The 18,049-nt window shown below is 38.7% G+C and overlaps 1 protein-coding gene across 1 annotated transcript in view; it reads left to right on the forward strand.

Annotated features, from left to right (window-relative positions):
* The window catches only part of LOC127417640 (fibroblast growth factor receptor-like 1), a 59,968-nt gene that overhangs the window by 23,301 nt on the left and 18,618 nt on the right, over nt 1–18,049 (forward strand). The window contains exon 3 of the mRNA XM_051657704.1: nt 9,420–9,692. Coding sequence (XP_051513664.1) covers nt 9,420–9,692 — 273 coding nt within the window. The remainder of the gene's footprint in view (nt 1–9,419; nt 9,693–18,049) is intronic.

Consider the following 18,049-nt stretch of genomic DNA (forward strand, 5'->3'; position numbering starts at 1 on the left):
ATATCTGGGGATCAGGTTGTCATTGAGACTTGGGAAGGTCTCTTTTGACCAGTCTTGGGCCAGTAAGCAACCATTTTAACCATTTAGTAATGCCCTAGTAATCACCTGGTAATGCTCTATTACTCACCCAAAACACCCTGACAATGCATAAATATACAGAAGCATCAAAAATCATATATATATATATATATATATATATATATATATATATATATATATATATATATATATACACACACATCGATCAGCCACAACATTTAAACCATCTGCCTAATATTGTGTAGGTCCCCTCGTGCCGCCACAACAGCGCCAACCCGCATCTGCACCAGCAACCTGCAGCATGCAGTGTTGTTTGCCTGCAAACTTGTTCAAATCTGGCAACCCGGCGGTGTCTAAATACTATTGGTGAGTGGGCAGTGGGCGGGATCACACAGGCCAAAACATAAACATAAATTCCGGCCAGAATGGAAACTTCAAAGTAGAATATACTGGCTGTAGCATTGTTATCGGAGAAGCCAGTATTTCAACTTAGCATGTTTCCTAATTCTCTAATGGCATATTATGGTCATTTTATGATTTAGTACAGTAAAATATTACATATAGCACCTTTAAGAATATTTTACTTATTATTTCTTATTCATTGTAAATTATCCTAGGAAGAATATTTATTTTTAAGTGTGCAGAAATCGCTCGCATGATGTCAGATTTATTGTGTTATTACTGAGTTAGCTTGGCTCCAGAGGCAGCAATTAATTGTGGTACAAAGTCAGGCTCAAGATCTGATTACACACAGTAAAGAGACAGCTGGTGACGCAACCAGAGCTCTGCATTCAGACTGCCTAAGTCTTCAACTGAAAAGGAGTGAAGCTGTAAGTGGACCTGTTTACCTAGCTATCCTCTCATCCCCTCTGTTTGTGTTAGAGTAGGTGACTCTGTGCAAACAGTATCAGGCATCAATCTCTGGCATTATCTCTCACTGATAAAAGAGTCACATTCCATACCAAGGCCAGGCACTGCAGTGTTTGGTCTATCTGTCTGTGCCATTGATCACATTCAGAGTCCTATAGCAGACCTCCACACACAGCTCTCCTCCCTTTTTTTCCAGAGATTTACTAAGAGAGAAGATAAAGCTGCTATCTTAATCACATGACAGTGGAAGATCAAACTTTAGATGACCTGGCAGAAGCTGCCTTCTGATTGGCTGCCGGTGCAATCTCTACTTGAACTTTTTCATAGAAGAGATAATATCTAAACATCTAGAAGCATAATGCATTTTTTTAAATCATGATGCATATTTTTTACAAGGTAGATTTAAAACCACCTGCCTAATATTGTGTAGGTCCCCCTCGAGCCGCCAAAACAGCGCCAACCCGCATCTCAGAATAGCATTCTGATATCCTGGGATTTTGACACACAACAGTCTCTAGAATTTACTCCGAATGGTGCCGAAAACAAAAAAACATCCAGTGAGCAGCAGTTCTGCAGATGGAAATGCCTTGTTGATATGAGAGGTCAGTGGAGAATGGCCAGACTGGTTCGAACTGACAAATTCTTCGGTAACTCAGATAACCGCTCTGTACAATTTGGGTGAGAAGAATATAATCTCAGAATGCTATTCTGAGATGCGGGTTGGCGTTGTCTTGGTGGCATGAGGGGGACCTACACGATATTAGGCTGGTGGTTTTAATGTTGTGGTTGATTGGTGTATATATTTTATCAGCATGTTTCCTAGGAATCAAACTCATGACCTTGGAGTTGGTAGCACCATGCTCTACCAGTTGAGTTACAGGAACAATTATTGGTGACATTTAACATTTTATTCAGTTTGTACTGAACAGTTTTTATTATGAGGTCATAGGCTCTGTTGAACAGATTCGTAACAGTGGTCGGGTGATTTTCAGATGAAATAATCCCTGTGCCTTCTGACAGAAACATGTGCGAGTTGGCCTTTTGCTCTTACAATGGATTGGACTGTCTAGATGTTGTGTACACGTGTCCTTTGACAGCAGCAGTTAGTTTACTGGCTGCCATGCCTGGATCACTCGTCCAAATAGTCTTCAGTGGTACTCCTCAACCTCCTTTTCTTACGCACCACACCGTGCCCTCTCTCGCTCTCTCGATCTCTCTCTCTCTCTATCTGCCTCTCTTGCCTTTGCCTTTAATAGTCATGTCACTCCTCCTTAATATTCATTTTTCTATGCAGCATGCTGTCAAGCTCTGTTTGAAGCTCTCCCTGTGACACTCATGATGTTAATTTAAAGCTGTGTAGACTGCCCTTCAAAAGTACTTTTACTGCGGTCTGTGTGGCACATCCATAAATCCTTTCCGAAATCAAAAACCTACATCAAGATGTTCAAGACAAAGTGGGTCATGGAGTAAAGCATGCTTGGTTGCTTGAAACACTGGGAGTCCATATTCTTGGGACTTTTTTCTGACATAGTAGAGACTTAACAGGTTAGGCCTATGTGCCCGTCCATTCTGCTGACACTGACAGAAATTACCCCATCATAGCAACAGTGAATTATGTCTTTGTATTCATTTATCGCACAGTGAGGCTGGCAGATAAATGTGTATGAACTTTTTGGAGCATGAATCCATTGATCTTGTCTTGAACATTATCTTGGTCTTGAATGTGCTGGGAGAGTGTTTCCTGGGAGGTCTTTCAAAGATACTCACCATGCAAGGCCTTTACATGGAGACACTACTTTTCTACTTTTATTTTCTGTCTGTCTCTCTTAGTAGTAGAGCTTGCATAGTTACACAGACCGTGGTGCATTTTAGAAAGCAATAGAAGCATAAGTAAAAAAAAAACCTGACATCAGTTCAGATGGATCACATTTGATCTGTCATCTTTCTATTCCTAAACCTAACAGGTTGCTTCACTTTCTACTGTCTACATAAGGCAACATCTTAAAGTAATAGTTCACCCAAAAATGAAAATTAACTGATAATTTACTCACCCTCAGTCCATTCAAGATGTATCTGAGTTTCTTTCTTCATCAAAACAGAATTTAAGACTTTTAGGATTTCATTTCAGGCCTCCTCCTCTAAACAATGCAAGTGAATGTCCTCCATTTTTTGATGGTCCAAAATGCATATTTAGGGTGCATCAAATTAATCCACACGACTCCAGTCGACAAATAAATGTCTTCTGAACCCAAACGATTGATTATTTTTAGAAACAAAACAATACTTATATACTTTTTAACTACAAATGTTCACTTCTGTACATCTATGTGATGTGCGTTCATGAGAGGGAAGATGTAAGCTCATTGGTAAGGTCACGCGTCACGTGGAGGAGTCAGGAAGCACGTCATTGTTTACATTGTTTTTTTAATTATTATTATTTGGAAATGATTTTTTATTTTATTTTATATTGTTTTGAAATTGTTTTGGACTGTTCTGCTTTGTGAACAGCACAAGTTTCTCTTGTAAACAAGACGTGCTTCCTGACTCCTCCTTCACGTGACGCGTGACCTTACCAACGAGTTTACATCATGTAAGACTTCATTGGACCCTCGAGACCTCATCAGATGCACTGTAGACCACATCAGACACCATTAAACCCCTAAGAGACCACATCAGACCACATTAGACCTCATCAGAACCCCTTGGGACCACATCAGACCACAGTAGACCTCAACAGACCACATCAAATTTCATAAGACCACCAAGAGACCACATCAGATCCAATAAGACCCCCTAGAGACCACATCAGACCCCCTAGAGACCCAATAAGACCACATCAGGCTGCTTTAGACCTCATCAGACCCCATCAAATTTCATCAGACTCCCAAGAGACTACATCAGATCTAATTAGATTTCAGTAGACTTCATCAGACCACAAATTAAACTGTTGTCTAGTTGCATCTCACTAGGTTTTGGAATGGAGCTTAAGTGTCATTCATTAACCCTGCTTAAAATTCTGACTTATGTGTGTCCCAAAAACAAATAGTAGTCTTTGAGAGCAGGTGTTGATTTATGGGACATTAGTGGGGTACATATGCCAGGCAAGTCATATTAGTGATGATCTACACATTCTCAACAAACCCTTGCCTTAACTCAAAATGCTCTGCCTAAACATCTGCCTTTGGGCCCTGATCCACCAACACACACCATCCCAAACATTTTCGAGAGCTCTCTCTCCTCTTGCCCCCAGTGAGCCTGTTTTCCACCAAACTCAGATAGGGGAATTGTTTTGCCACCCTGTCTGCCATCGACTTCAGCCAGACATGTTTTGGTGTTAGGGGCATGTGTGTGGCCTCTTTCCCCTTTCGCCTTTCCCTCTGTTATGGGCAATATTTCATGCATGCATGACTTATGATGCCTCTTCACACTTCACATTAAAGCTTTTCTGTCAGATTAAACATGACTCTTTTAGTTACCATTCGTGAAGGAACGAACCAATTTTTAATGACGGTCCCAAGCCTTCTTTTGCTCCATTTTTCCCCGAGTCTCTGTGAGTCACATCTTTTCTCTGACACATTCTCTATCATGTGTGTAATGTATATGCTGTGTGTAAAGCATGGCTTGTGGAAGAAATGAGAATGAGCTTCTTTAGCTTCTGCTCCGTGGTAGCCACCATGTTGTTTTTATATCCTTAAGCAAACACTCAGGAGTTGCTTTCCTCTTTTCCATTCATTCCACCACCAGGTTAATGAGATCCATCTCATATGGCCTGTCCACCTTTTTTCTGCTCTATTTGCAGAATTTTTTTATTTATTTTTTTGCCATTCTTGGAGCATTCTAGGCCCTTCTCTGTCTAACATTCTGGAATTTACTGTAATTTAATTCCAGCACCAAAACAGCCTTTTCTCTTGGCACTTTCCTGGATGGCAACCAGCAACTTCAGGTGAAAACACTTCACTCCAACTGATAATCATCTAGGAAAGAAGAAAAAAGTACATTAAGGGGCAGTGTCATTTTTAAATTTCCATAATTTTCACAGCAGCTGCTAGAGCAGCAACAGGACGTGACGGTACCAGACATGTGAATTAAAGTGGCCATCCAACACGCACACACACAAACTCAGACACACTAGTGCTATGGCTTCTCAACCAGGCCAGAGGAAATGGAAAGCAGGTGCTCATGGGAGTTTTGCAAGTTGTAAGGAGCGAATGAAAAGGACCTTGTAAATGCAAGGACTGTGCAGGGAAAGAAATTCCCGAAAAAGTATTGTGCCCAACTTCCCCCACACAATATTTTTGAGGGACAAGGTATATTAGGAGCAAAAGAGAAAGTGTTTTCTTTATGTCAGAGATTTTGTGCACATTTTTGGGAGTGTTTTCTTTACGTTCATTGTAACCTGAAAGAACCACAAAGAAGCGTTTCGGTCCACAGGGTGTATAAATCTTCATGTACTTCACTGGCACTCAAAAGGCAACACACTTAAGTCTCTTTGTCTTTCATGTTTCCTTTTTCCATACTATAAATATGCTTGGAGTAAACAGAGGAAAACTTTACCTGCTGGCGGTGGAATATTTCAAACTTTATACACCCCATTAAATGATGGTACTGGGTAATAAATTCACAAAATAAATATTCACTAAATATTACTGTCTGTACTATATTATTGACTATATACAGTACAGTAGTGGTCCCAAAAAGTATTTGGACACTTTACAATAAAATATCCATTTCTCTATATCATTAGACACTTTGATCCAAAGGACCAAAGTAGGGTGAAGTTTCTTAAGACATTAAGGGTGTGTTCACACTTGTAGTTCGGTTCTCTTGGTCCAGACCAAAAAACAAAATAATACATTTAGTCCTGGTTCGCTTAGCGTTCACACTGGCATTTTTAACACCGAACCTAAAGATACAAAACAGAAGGCATCAGGAAAAAGTCACAACCTGATTGGACAGCTTTTATGACGTATATTTTGCCGAACATCCAAAACAATGCTGGCTGCTGGGCGAAATGCACTCGTTAGATTTATATATGTATATATGGTGGTATTTTTACCAGCTGAGAAAAAAAGCCAATAAAATGTGTAAAGGAGTCAAAACAGTGCCAGGAATTCCTCCGTTGCACACACAAATGAAAATATGCTACAAGGACGGCTGACGGCGGTTCCGACACCTGTACCGAACTGTAATGGGCAACATAGCTCCTATAATGAGAAGAACCAGGTATGCTTGAGGTCAGTATTAGGCAAATTACTTCCTGTTTTTGGTCCGTTTAGACGTCTTTGGTTCATGTTGCATTCATATATCAATCGAACCGCACCAGAGTTCGTTTGGAAGCGGACCGAGAGCCACTATTCAGGCGGTCTCGGTCTGCTTGTTTGGTGCGCACCAAGGTTCCGATGGCAGTGTTCACACTTGTTCAAATGAATCGCACTAACAGAGCAATCGCACAAGAGTTCGTTTTAATCTAACCAAACCTGCCAAGTGTGAACACATCCAAAGAGGGTTAACTTTGAAAAATATGTTTTTATATATATATATATATATATATATATATATATATATATACAGTTGCAATCAAAATTATTCAACCCCCCTGACCAGCAATACATTCTGTTGATGTGAATTAAAACACATCAACTAAAACCTCAGTAAACAGTCAAAGTAAGTTTTTAATACACATTTGAGTGATTTTGAGAACAAAGAGTTCATTTTACCAAAATTTTAAAATAAAAAATAACTAATTCTCTCCACAAATGTCGTCAAAAATATTCAACCCCCAAAGTCATTCATTTGTGGAGCATCCATTATCCTTAATAACAGCAAATAAATGTTTTAGGTAAGTGTTCTCAGGCTTCGGACACCTCTCTATTAGAATTTTTACACATTTCTCATGACCAGAAGCTTCCAGCTCATTGACATTCTTTGGTTTCTGTGCTGCCACTGCTTCCTTGAAATCCCAACAACAGTTTGCAATGGGATTTTAATGATGGACTGAAAGGGCCATTTAAGGACATTCCACGACCTATCCCTGAACCAGCTTTTGGACAACTTGGATGTATCCTTGGTGTTATTGTCTTGCTGGAATCTCCAGTGATCACTGAACTTAAATTTACACACTGAAGGCATCACATTTTTCATGCCAAAATGGCCTGATACGTGAAAGAATCCATGGTGTCAGTCACATAGTCAGGATAGCCATTTCCTGCAGCCGCAAAACACCCCCATAACAGGACTGACCCGCCTCCAGTGTCATTCTTGTCATCACCTTGTCATCTTACTCCAAACGTACTGCTGACCCATGAGTCTAAAACTCATTTTCAGTTTAGTGTCATACGTCTATAAAACCTTCTTCCAGGACTCCACAGGTCTTTGCTAATTACTTCTTGAATATTCAGTCAACTGGAGTCAACATTTCCCTTGGTGAAGTTTTGCTTTCTTCCACATCTCAAGAAGGTTGCTGTTGTACCATATTTAAAAAATGTATGAATGGTGCTGCCAACTTTGTCTGTTGGAAATTTAAGTGCCTTGGAAATGTACTTTTAGCCATGACCTTTCTTGTGTAATGAAATAATCTCCTCTATTAGCTTTTGAGACAGCTTATTTTTAATTGCATTTTTTGCATAGAAATAAATTGTTGCTTACAACGCTAAACTTAAATTTTAAAACTAAAATAAGTGCCATTGCAGATTGAAAACTTGATTTTGTTTTAAAACAATTACTTGTGTAGCCTTACATATTTAAAAAACAGCTACATACAATAGGGGTTGAATAATTATGACATGGCTGTAGTTTTTAAAAATCCTGCTACTTAGAAATATTAGATTATATATTCACACTATGACTTTGAATTTGTCACTCAACTGATATAGATGTAAAGTTTAAAAATTCTGGGTCATCAGAAAAGCTTACCTTTGTAAATCCTTACTGTCTTGGGGGGGGGGGGGGTTGAATAATTTCGATTGCAACTGTGTGTGTATATATATATATATATATATATACAGCCAGAGGTTTGGAATAATGTACAGATTTTGCTGTTTTGGAAGGAAATTGGTACTTTAATTCACCAAAGTGGTATTCAGCTGATCACAAAGTATAGTCAAGACATTACTGATGTAAAAAACAGCACCATCACTTTTGACTTTTAAAACGTCATTTTTGATCAAATCTGGACAAGCCCCATTTCCAGCAGCCATCACTCCAACACCTCATTCTTGAGTAATCATGCTAAATTGCTAATTTGGTTCTAGAAAATCACTTTCCATTATATCAAACACAGTTGAAAGCTATTTGGTTTGTTAAATGTATCTTAACATTGTATTTGTGTTTGTTTTTTGAGTTGCCACAATATGCAATAAACTGGCATGTCTTAAGGTCAATATTAGGTCAAAAATGGCAAATAAGAAACAGCTTTCTCTAGAAACTTGTCAGTCAATCATTGTTCTGAGGAATGAAGTCTATACAGTGCTTGAAATTGCCAAAATACTGAAGATTTCATACAAAGGTGTACATTACAGTCTTCAAAGAAAAAGGACAACTGGCTCTAACAAGGACAGAAAGAGATGTGGAAGGCCCAGATGTACAACTAAACAAGAGGATAAGTACATCAGAGTCTCTAGTTTGAGAAATAGACGCCTCACATGTCCTCAGCTGACAGCTTCATTGAATTCTACCTGCTCAACACCAGTTTCATGTACAACAGTAAAGAGAAGACTCAGGGGTGCAGGCCTTATGGAAAGAATTGCAAAGAAAAAGCCACTTTTGAAATAGAAAAACAAAAAGAAAAGGTTAGAGTGGGCAAAGAAACACAGACATTGGACAACAGATAATTGGAAAATTGTTATGGATCTTAACCCCATTGAGGTTTTGTGGGATCAGCTAGACTGTAAGTTGCGTGAGAAGTGCCCGACAAGACAGCCACACTGATGGCAAGTGCTACAGGAAGAGTGGGGTGAAATGTCACCTGAGTATCTGGACAAACTGACAGCTAGAATGCCAAGGATCTGCAGAGCTGTCATTGCTGCACATGGAGGATTTTTTGATGAGAACTCTTTGAAGTAGTTTAAAAAGTGTCAAAATTGTAATAGTAATTTTTCGCATTATTAATGTCCTGACTATACATTGTGATCAGTTGAATTTCTTTCCATAAGAACAAAATCAATCTGTACATTATTCCAAACTTTTGGCCGCCAGTATATATATATATATATATATATATATATATATATATATATATATATATATATATATATTATATATTATATATATTACTTTACAATTTTCTTACGCAAATACATTCAATAACAATACATTTTTAAGAATGACTGAAGTGTCTAATGAAGTGTTTTTGGGCTACTGTACAAAAAGGTATTGTCCATCAAAGCAGAGACCAGGCAAAACCCCTTTAAATGAATTAGGGTGCATTTTACATTATTTATAATAGTTTTCTGGTTATTAGTTTTGTAATTGTGCAGATGCTCTACTGTTACTTCAACATTGTTTTGCTTCAGGTCCTCCATGGTTGAGTCATCATGTGGAGGAGAGACAGATGGCGATACTGGGTGACACAGTGCGACTGCCGTGCCCGGTGGAGGGGGACCCTCCTCCGCTGGTGCTGTGGGTGAAGGATGGGCATAATGTGAACCCAGGATGGACCCGCTACAAGGTTCTGAAGCAGAGCCTAAAGATCAAAGAAGTGGAACTGGAGGATGCCGGTGTGTACATCTGTCGCGTCACAAATGGATTTGGCAGCCTCGCCATCAACTTTACACTCAGTGTAATTGGTAAGGACTGCCTCAACCGATTCAGCATGCACCACAACCCTTTATTTCTAAGTTCTTTATACTTTTTCTCACTCAGAGCATGTGTAGGCCACATCAGTCATCCGGGCTTTAACAAAACCTGCACCATTGCACACGCACTAGACTTTGAGGTAGACTTTAAATCTGTTACTACCCCAGCTAGACAGATGGCATCTGAGTATTTAAAACAGTGAAACTGAAGCATGAGCATTCAACTGCAATCCAAAAGGAGCAGAGGCAATTTCAGATGCCCTCACAAAAGGCCAATTGTGGTACAGCAAGGCAGCCAGACTCATGTAAAGCTGGTACTGAATCATTTTTGAGAAAAACTGACATGGCACAGGGCTTCGTGTATGCAACTTTAAATGAAAAAGCACAAGAAAGCATTGTACTGATGGAAATGTATGACTTGTTGGCATTTGTGGGAGCATATGGCACTGATGCTGTCTTGCATTATCAAATCTAGAGAACAAAGGATGGCTTCATGTCTTCTGTCACACTGTTCCTGCAGTTGTTTATGTAGGGCGTAATTTAATACAGCATTTCTCTTTTTACCTGGGTAATGGAGGCTTTTTTTCACCAGGACCTGACAAGCCAGGAAATTAATACATTCCTCCCTGATGGAAGGAGAAAGGAGTAGGGAGTATGTGTCACAATGCGTCATAAACTACTGAGTTGTTGATTAGTGAGGCCAACTAGTTTATCTAAATTTCTTCAAAGGAATAGTTCATCCAAAAATTGAAATCCTGTCATAATTTACTCACCCTCATGACCTTCTTATGCAGAACACAAAAGTAAAATTATTTAATGAAATTTATGGTCTCTCATATCATAAGAATGGCAGTTAAAAGTGACTCCTTTTTAAAGCTTTCAAAGCATTGTTTTTAGTGCTAAATAACACGAGTTCTCTTGCGAGCCACTGTGAACGAGCTTCAGTCATAGCCCTTATGAATGTGAAATGGAATTATTATTTTTTTTTTTTTTTTTTTTAGATTTTCACTTGAAAATTACTTAAATTTCATTTTGTTTCTCAAAAAAAAAAAAAAATGTTTTGCCACCAGAAGACTTGTCAAATGACACACAAGTGGCATGGACAACTTTTATTATTCTTTTGGCTCCTTTTTAAAGCTTTAAAGTGAGTCATTATCAACTGCCTTTGTATTGAAAAGACGGATTGTGATATTCATTAAAAAAAAAATTGTATATGTAAATGCCATAAAAGAAATGTGTTCAGTCAGGGTCAAGTGAACTAGGGCTGTCACTATAGATTATATTGGTAATCAAGAAATCTAGCGATTATTCTGACGATTAATTGAGTAATCGGAAAAATTATTTTATAACTCAGATTGCGTAAAGTTGTCGAGGTGAAGTCACATTTGGCTAAAATGCATTCATTAGACTAAGTTTTGATGTTTTTTACAATTGAATAACAAATAAATACCCGATGAAGGTCGCATGACAGAAACATTGTATTAATTAATTAAATGGTTTATTCGCAAGCAACAGCAGTGTGCAGAATATTGTTTCTTGTTTACTTATCTCAGTTGTTTTTCTTACGCACTTGCTGATAATTTACCAGATGTGCTGTGGTTTTTTCTTCTTTTTTGTACGATTGAATAACAACAACAAAACAATTGTGCAAACAATATCTAAAAACAAAAGACCTATAGCAGATCTATAATATAAACAAAAGCACAGTATATAATCCAAGCTGACAGAGATTGGCTTTTCCAGGTGTGCCCAACTTTTTATAAAATGCAAGAGCTATTTTTTCTTTAACTAGTTCAACATAATCTTTCCATTTTAGTTTAGAACTCAAATATTGGAAAACAGATATTTTATCTGTTCAGAAACAATGTCTGTTCACCAATTTTGTTTATTGGGGATGAGTTATATACATGGTTAAACTATAGATATAAAAGCCATTTTATTTGTTGTTGTTTTTTTAACTATCACTTGCATGCAAAATGGAGTACAATATTCACAGTTTATATTCATATTCACAGAGATAATTTTTTTCACTCTTGGGTTGAGCTGCAGCAGCTGCGGGCATTGTTGTGCTACATACTGCAGATCGCAAACGTTTGTCGCTTGCCATGTACCACGTAAAATGCCCTTAATCATCTGGACATTCAGTTCTTTACTGAGCAAACACTGTTAATAATTTCACATGGGGAGACTAGCCATTTCTCCCTCAGGTGAGGCTTGAGACATGCAGCTGTGGCTTTAACAGCAGACTCACATTGAGCTTTGACTGACAGCATACAGACAGACCTGCGGTTTTATTCAGTAAATTAATTCTCTGGATTCCCACATTGAGTTTTACATGTAATAACGGCCATAAACTATAAAATATTTATTGGAAGTGGGGCATTGCAATCTATTTTTTAACATAATCATCACAAAATCTAATTTACATGAGGAGAAAGATCACATTTACATTCAAATGGTAATTAATTTACACAGAACAGAACTCAAATGATAATTTTCTGAAAATAACTGTCTTAGATCGGCTGGATTCGGTCAGATTTATTGAACAGAATATGTTCGTGCATCCGTAAATGTGTGTGTAACTTTAAGTCCGGCGGACATCTTTTTCATTTTATATTGCTTCATAAAAGCCTATATTGCAAACGATTGTGTAGATAAATATGGTTAGATTGCTTTCCAGTGTGTTTTTTGCTGAGTTCAGTATGTCCCATGCAGCAATGAAAAGCTCAGTTTCTCTCGTGCATCTTGACGCAGAACCGCAAATTGCATGCAGTGCTGTGTTCAGCGGGTCTGTGAAAACTGGATATCATCTTTTGCTGTTGCAATTAAAACGAGTAATCATGACAGCCCTAAAGTGAACTCAAAACTAGCATAATTATACAGGGCTTCCTTAACTTCAACAAGTCGACTAGTTGTCAAGCAACCTGATCATACCTCCATAGTATAGAGGCATATAGTTGTATTGAGGATGGTTGGAGCAACTGGGGGTTTGTGTTGGCTGAGCTGTTGTATAGAACGTGTGGTTCTCCAAATGACTGTTGAGGGACTATGGGGCAGGCACTTCCAGCCAAAATGTTCTGCAGAAGGAGAAGAGACGGAGACGACCTGCCGCCTTCTCTGCCATAAATCAGTGCTGGTCCGGTGTAGTTGAGAGGCTTGGTGGACCCAGAAGCACTCTTTCTGGACTGCTCACCACACTGGGGAGGTGATCGAGGCTGCGAGTGTGAGGATGCAAAGGCAGTGATTATTCCGCTGAGCAAAGCAGCTGCTTAATTGACCAGCAGGCCAGTGTGTTCAGACTCCCTCCCCTTGATGTCTTTGCTTTGGGCCTTCTGTATGTGGATTGATGGTGGCCTGCTGTTTTCCTGTTCGTCCCTGAGAGCACTGTGGGCGTTGGACTGTTTCACTCCCTTAGAGAACCCTCAGAGTTTACTGAAGTCATTAACTGCAATGACCAACAGATCCAGAACAAAAGGACCATTAGACTTTCCTGTTGCATTGCTTGAGTGTTTAAAGCTGTTTCTTTTGTTGGGGCTAATGGCTCAATTAGTTATTTTGAGAGGGCTTAAGCCTCTCCATTGTTTTCCAGTAAAGGTTGTTGAAACCCTGATGGTGAAGTGTTAATTAGGTATCTTTCAAGCAAAATATTTAAATAATATTGAAACGTGCTTTATCATCCTTGAAATGTGTTATCTTCATCGTAGACTGGTGAAACACATTCGAGGAGAACCCCTTTACAAGTTCTGGTGACAAACATCCTATTTTCTTTATTACTTGCATATTAACTGTTTTGTCTGATTACATATAAGGGCTTTTCACACTGCCTTTAACCCCAGGTTATCTTCATTCTAAACCCTGCTTTTAACCCAGAGTAAGGAAACGTTTCACACTTGTAAATTTGAAAGGGGTTTAGCATTGCATTTTACCCGGGGTAAGGAAACCTCGCTCTGGAGCAGGGTTAGCACCGCATTTGTGGGGTTAACCCTGTATTGCGGTGCCAAAGGTATACAGTGTGAAACGATGCAGAGTTAGAATGTTTCAGAAAGTTGTTTAGCAACAGACAACCAAGCAAATAAAGCCTCAGTACTTACCTTATTCAATAGTAATGCGATTTGTATCGTCACTGAAATTTTCACACACTGTTTATGTTCTCTGTCTGAGGGAATCTGGTTTAGAATAAACCGGGGTTAACGATTTCAAGTGTGAAATGCCCTATAATGATATGAATATTTCCCATATGGAAAAAAAACTAAATTTTATCACCAAATTACAGTATATTTGAAACATTCTATAAATATATGTGATAAACAGTATGGTTGAAAGAAATATACATGTATTTATCTAACTGAATATACTAAATAAAAAAGTTTGGAATAATGTACAGATTTTGTTTCGGAAGGAAATTGTTACTTTAATTCACCAAAGTGGCATTCAACTGATCACAAAGTGTAGTCAGGACTTTACTGATGTAAAAAAAAAAAAAAAAAAAAAGCACCATCACTATTTGAAAAGTCATTTTTAATCAAATCTAGACAGGCCCCATTTCCAGCAGCCATCACTCCAACACCTTATCCTTGAGTAATCATGCAAATTGCTAATTTGGTTCTAGAAAATCACTTGCCATTATATCAAACAAGTTGAAAGCTATTTGGTTCGTTAAATGAAGCTTAACATTGTATTTGTGTTTGTTTTTGAGTTAAGTTTAGAAGATTTTATACAAAGGTGTACACTTTAGTCTTCAAAGACAAAGGACAACTGGCTCTAACAAGGACAGAAAAAGATGTGGAAGGCCAGATGTACAACTAAACAAGAGGATGAGTACATCAGAGTCTCTAGTTTGAGAAATATGGGGCTTTTCCACTGCATGGTACAGCTCAACTCGATTCGACTCTGCTTGCTTTTTGGGGGTTTTCCACTGTGGATAGTACCTGGTACCTGATACTTTTTTTAGTACCACCTCGGTCGAGGTTCTAAGCGAGCCGAGCCAATACTAAATGTGACGTCAAAACCCTGCAGATCACTGATTGGTCAGAGAGAATCGTCACTACCAGCATCACTAGATTTGTGACACGGGACATCATCCCGCTAGTTTGTGTAAAATCACCATGCAACAACTGCTTTATGCAGCACAATGAGCTAGTAGCTAACAGCTAGTGGTCGTATTATTGTTTATGGTCAGTAAATGTTTGTGTTGTGTTTAAGATGATGTCACGGCAGTAGAGGCGGCGCAACTATGACGATCAGCTTATAATCCCACCCACGTTGAGGCGGCACTAAACTGCAGTGGAAAAGCAAGCTCAGAAAAGTAAAGCGAGCAGAGTCGAGTCGAGTCGAACCGTAACATGCAGTGGAAAAGTGCCAATAGATGCCTCACATGTCCTCAGCTGACAGCTTCATTGAATTATATCCACTCAACACCAGTTTCTTGTACAACAGTAAAGAGAAGACTCAGGGGTGCAGGCCTTATGGAAAGAATTGCAAAGAAAAAGCCACTTTTGAAACAGAAAAACAAAAAGAAAAGGTTAGAGTGGGCAAAGAAACAGACACTGGACAACAGATAATTGGAAAAGAGTGTTATGGATCTTAACCCCATTGAGCTTTTGTGGGATCAGCTAGACTGTAAGATGCGTGAGAAGTGACACGAGACACAAGACAGCCACACCTATGGCAAGTGCTACAGGAAGCATGGGGTGAAATGTCACCTGAGTATCTGGAAAAACTGACAGCTAGAATGCCAAGGATCTGCAAAGCTGACATTGCTGCATGTGGAGGATTTTTTTGATGAGAACTCTTTGAAGTAGTTTAAGAAGTTCTGATTTTTTTTTTCAAGTTGTAGTTGTAATTTTTCACATTATTAATGCCCTGACTATACATTGTGATCAGTTGAATGCCACTTTGGTGAATAAAAGTACCAAATTCTTTCTATTCAAACAAAATCCGTACATTATTCCAAACTTTTGGCTGCCAGTGTATATTTAAGAAGTATTTTACATTAAATGTACGATAGATAGATAAATAGATAGATAGATAGATTTTTTCATTTATGAAACTTGTCAAATATATTTTGATGTATGGGTTTTGAGTAGGTATATTGACATTATTATTGACATTGATATTGATATTACAATTTTATATAAACACTGTCAATGTAGTAATAATAATAATAAAAATACTGCACCAGGAGTACCCACTCACGGCAAGCAAGTGCGGAACTGTGCCCTCACATCCCATTTTAATGAGTGCGTGTAACCTATCCTCAGATATTTTCTCATAAAAGTATCATTTTAGCTTTAAGTTAATATTCATCCCCTATCAAACTGGGCCACTGATGCTTGGCGTAATCAGTTGGCAATAAACCTTGGTTGAGGTAATGGCTATAATTTAAGCCTTTTCCTTCAGCCACAGTTACTGAAAAGTATTTGTGACTTGCACATGTGTAAATAGAAACAATTTTTTTTTTTTTATTACGTCTGCAGTTGAACATGAGAACAACAACATGCGTTTTTCTGTTTTAAATATAGACAGAGATTGGCACAGTTTTACAACTTTATGGCATTTTAACAGGATCGTTAACATGCTCTCCAGTGTTACTTAAATGTTTATATAGCACAACGAAAATAACAGAATGCAGGTGTCTTAAGACACAAAGTTATTTTAACTTGACACAGCTTCTTGAAAACATGGCACTCTTGCACAAGATGCTAAAAAATCATAGATAAACAATTGCAAAACAAATTGGGCAAAAATTGTGTACTGTGTGAACAGCCCCTTAGACTGTTGTGGAACTTTCTTCTCTTATGGCATTGGCTCCCTCTTGTCTGCATATTACACTCACCTATCGTGTAGAAGCCTAAGCTGTGCAAGGACACAGTTGGGGAGACTGTAGCTTCAAGTCAGACGGTGGTTTGGGCTGCCTGTTTTATGAGGGGACTGGTGGAGGGCTTCCAGCAGTGGCCTTTTATTCTTTGTTTGCAGGCCACGTGTTACATGTGTTGCAGTTTAGCCAGCGTCCTCCTCACCTAAATGGGTAATTGTATCAAAATTACAGTCGTAAGCCAAACCAAGACTGCAGAGGGACGTGGGATAGGGGAGGGGTGGTAGTTTGGGACAACATGGATATATCTTCCAGCATTGTGCCATTGAGCCAAAGTCACTTGAATATGGAATCGCAGCACTGGCGTTCGTTTCTTCGAGATTATTTGCTCAATATTTGTTTATTTGCTTTCCCACTGCTAAACTTCAATAGACATGGGTTTACTCATTAGTTGTGGCTGGCCTGAGCACAGAACCACCTCATTGCTGCAGTGTTTATGTTTAGTCTGATTTATGCCCATTTTCCACGACAGCTCCTTTTTGGTTAGTGCTTCTCTTCTATTAAACAGACCAAAGGTAGAGAAACATGAACAATTAGCATTTAGAACTGAAAAAAACGACTTGAGCAGTAGAGTATATTTATTTGTCTGGTGTCTAACATGTCGCAAGAACTGTCACGACCACTGAAAAATGCTCTTAAAGCCTCACTTTGATCATGTCTGCGGCACATTGACACTGATGTAATTCGTAATTCTGATTACTTCTAATGTGACACTGAGCTTCACGACTCAGTCTCTCAAGAGCGTGTTTGTTTCATTTATTTTATTGTTGGGAAATAAGCTTGGGCAATTTCAAAGGACAAAAACACATGGATACAAATTAAGTTATGCTTGGGAGAAGCAGAAGAAAAGACTGAAGAAGTAGTTGAATAAAAGGGAAAGATGAAAGGATGCTTGATGGAATTGAAACCAGTCTGGACTCACATGAAATTAAGCTGAACAGAGAGACACATACAGAGAGTTTGCGTGGCACATAGGAGTGAGTTCAGGTGGGGATGTGAGAAGCATAACAGAGAAACAGTAGTCTGTAACTTCCTGAGATATAGTCCTTGTGACATCTTCCCTGTGTGAAATATAATTAATTATATTTGATCATTCACTTATTTAGATATTTTTTTATTGCTAATCAGCACTTTCACCCCTACCTCAAATTATAGCATTGATTAAACTAAATTTTCCTCATGTATCTCATGCACTCCCTGCTTTTTCTACGATGTGCTATTCAAGCCAGATCTACTTAATCACATCATGGCTTTGGATTCATGGGGTACAACTGAGCCTTCTTTCAGCTGCAGGGGGAGCAAAGGTTTTAATTAAACAAAAAGGATGCAAATTACCAACATTCATCCGAGTGCCACATTAAAGGGCCTTTCATCCACCTCATTAGAGAGGCCAGAGGCTGGGCCGGGCCCTCTGCAGGATGCTTTAGGCCCACTTCACTCACAGCAGGGAAGAAAAGAAAGCAGGCACATTGGG

Source organism: Myxocyprinus asiaticus, chromosome 27 (genome assembly GCF_019703515.2).
Source record: "Myxocyprinus asiaticus isolate MX2 ecotype Aquarium Trade chromosome 27, UBuf_Myxa_2, whole genome shotgun sequence".
NCBI classification, from domain to species: Eukaryota; Metazoa; Chordata; class Actinopteri; order Cypriniformes; family Catostomidae; genus Myxocyprinus; species Myxocyprinus asiaticus.